Below are 3051 nucleotides of genomic sequence, written 5' to 3'. Positions count from 1 at the left end.
CCCGGGGCCGCCCCCGCGGGGCCCCCCCTGCCAGGCCTCCACCCCCAGGCCTCCACCACTGGCTGGTGGCACTTCATGTGCCAGAAGCCCTTGCTGGAGCCCCTGCAGATCCGCTGCAGCTGCCCCGCGCAGAAGGGGCTTGCCCGTGGGCTGCAGGGCATCGCCAGCCTGCAGGGGGGCATGGTGTGACCCAGGTGCCTCTGCTGGGCGGCACCAAAGCTTCTGCTCCTGATGCCAGTGCAGGCTGCTCATGCGGTGGCTCGGGTGTCCCCTGTTCCTCAAGCAGCCAAGCCCCACATCTCCACGTTAAGTAAAAGATGGACAGTGGGAGCAGTATTTGGGTTTTTATGGCACAGTGAAACCCCACTACTCCACTGGGTGACCCGCACATACTGCAATTTACGTTCCTCAGAAGATACGAGAGACTTCAGACCAGTCCATGTAAATATGTTTTCAGTTGTTGCCTTTGGAGGTGCCACAAGTCCATTTTGTCCTTGTTTTCTCGCTCTCAACATTTGTTTCCTTTTCAGAACATTTATATTTTATTAACACATTCCACACAGCTTACTTGTCATTGCATGGTGGGATCATGCCTGGAAAATATTTATCTTGCTTCAATAACAACTTTTAAACAACCTTCCTCAGTTTTCAATTATATGGGTAATCTATCCCGCAATTCTGCCTGCTTGTGGCATCCTCCTTCGGCTGCCCTCACTGCGGCAGGGCTGCAGGAGCCCAGCAGCTTGGCCAGGAAAACAGATGCGTTCCTGGGTTCCATGGCTGGAATTTGCAAATGCCACAATCAATCATACAGGGAGGGTTTCCCTGTGTTGTGGGTAGATTTTATCCAAGCATCCGTGCACAGCCCCCACAGACACACATCTATAACCTATGAGCAAGTGCACACAGATGCCCTTGGTTCGTTATTCTGGTAGATGTGATAGCCTTCTCTCATGCTGGCCAAAAACATCCTCCAGAGTTTTCAAAATACAAAAGAAAATATTTTTGCTTTATTTTCCCCATTATTTTATTTATTTAAATTTTATCTTCCTTGTGATTTCACTTATTCTTTTCTCTTTGAAGGCAATAAACAGTTGACATAGCCCTTGGAAACCATCTAGAGCCATTTACAATATTTATGGTATCACCCAGTATTTTTATTGGAATATTGAATCACCCCAGAGAATTGCACTGAAGCCACAGACTCGCTGGTAAATTGTTTAATTATGTAACTTTGTTCTCTTGGTGACAAGCATTTATAAACTCCCCTTTTACAAACAATGTAATTGAGTTAAAAATTGCAGTGCAGCAAGCCAAGCTAATGGAAACCAAGGCAGATCCCATAGGCTCCTCCCCCCACCCCTGCCGATCCCTCGGCATCGGGCAGGCTGCAGTGCTGCGGGCAGCTCTCCCATCACCCTGCAGCTTATTTAAGGATGAAGGCTGCAATCCATAGAGCTGGACAGACTGGAAAAGGGCTAAATTTGGGCTATATCAGGACTCAGGTGGCTCCTCGCATCCAGCCATGGCACTTGTTGGCTCTGAGGTTGTGTCTCAACCTGCAAAGGTGGGCACAGGGATAAGCCCTCCCATGTGTGAATTCACAGCACCGACTCCCAGCGCAGCTCAGAATTATGGATCTCGGCCGATTTCCCCAGCAAGAGGACACTATGGGCAGGGAGGGCTTTAGGGACCAGCCACCCAACAGAGGGGTGCGGAGACACAGGGCAGCACCCTGGGTTGCCTCAGGCTGCCATGCTGGAGGCATCCCTAAAATGTGCAGGAAGCAGGACCCTTGGGATGACCACCAGTGCTGTCTGGCATTTCCAGTGAATGCCCCCAGGGTTAGGATAACATAAAAGGAAACGCATGCAGCCTGGCATAATAAGGAGAGAGCTCTCTGGGCTGCAATGAGCACGCAATAAATGCAGGTGCCTGGTGAGCTGGCTCCATCCCAGCCAGCTGTAACTCTGGTGCCTGCTCTTAGATTGTAATTTTCATCAATAACTGAATTAAGCCTGGTCAGCCTGGTCCCCTGAATCCCTTCCTAAGGGTCATTACAGAAAATGTGCTCAAGTGTGTGATGAGCATTGCTGAACACCGTGCCTTCCTTTTTTCAGGATGAACTTCTCTGTCCTCATCTGTGATTTGTAAAGCCTTTTCTATCTGCTGCAGCCCTGAGGTAGAGAGCAACATTTCCAGTAATCACGGCTGGGTTGTGTTACCAAACACAGGCTGCCGTTTCAAATGCTGAGCTCCTCGGGAAGCACATTCCTGCGGCTCAACCCTGGAGATATGTTCAGCTGCGAAGCAGGAACGTGCCCTCGCGTCCTGGAAGTCCAGCAGCCAAGAGCAAGATAAGGATCAGGTGGGGAAATGGCACTGCCAAGACACACAGTCTTGAGAGAAGGAGGAAAGCATCGCAGGAGGGAGCAAGACTAGAAAGATGCTGGCAGACATGAAGCATGAGCCAGTCCTGGAGGATCCAACCCCTCCAGACCTTCTCGTGTGGATCTTAGGGACAAAGCTACTGCCGTCAACAGGCCCAGAATACCCATTATCAGAAATGGTATGATAAGAAAGATGTACTTTAAAAGCCACAAAACAATATTTTTTCCCAAAATTATGCCAGCTGTACATCATAGCAGGTTTTCACCTTTTTTTTCAGAGGACCATAACCCCCAGCCATGCACAGTGTCAATGTGGCAGCTGTATTGTGGCAGTTCTGTACATACTGATGTCAACTTTTTGGCTGCCTTTTGTAAACATACCATAAAGCTCTGCCCATATTCCCTCGGACCTCGCCTCCCTGCTGTCTGTGCTAATAATGTTTATTGCCCTGCCAGAGAACAGGAAGCCTCCAGAAAATGTCAGGGTGGCAGATAAACCAATGCTGAGTGCCCATGGAGAAAAATCATAGAATCATAGAATGTTTTGGTTTGGAAGGGACCCCTAGAGGTCATCTAGTCCAACCCCCCTGCAGGAGCAGGGACACCGCTAACCAGATCAGGTTGCTCAGAGCCCCATCCAACCTGGCCTTGAATGTTTCCA

The 3051-nt window shown here is 49.7% G+C and overlaps 1 protein-coding gene across 1 annotated transcript in view; it reads right to left on the bottom strand.

The window, feature by feature from the left end:
* The window catches only part of TP53RK (TP53 regulating kinase), a 2020-nt gene extending 1859 nt beyond the window's left edge, over positions 1 to 161 (bottom strand). Inside the window, exon 1 of the mRNA XM_009637342.2 lies at positions 32 to 161. Within this exon, the coding sequence (XP_009635637.1) occupies positions 32 to 161 (130 nt within the window). The remainder of the gene's footprint in view (positions 1 to 31) is intronic.
* Between the last annotated feature and the right edge of the window lie 2890 nt (positions 162 to 3051).

This window comes from Egretta garzetta, unplaced genomic scaffold, assembly GCF_000687185.1.
Source record: "Egretta garzetta isolate BGI_Z169 unplaced genomic scaffold, ASM68718v1 scaffold214, whole genome shotgun sequence".
NCBI lineage: Eukaryota > Metazoa > Chordata > Aves > Pelecaniformes > Ardeidae > Egretta > Egretta garzetta.
This window is presented reverse-complemented; position numbering and strand designations above follow the sequence as displayed.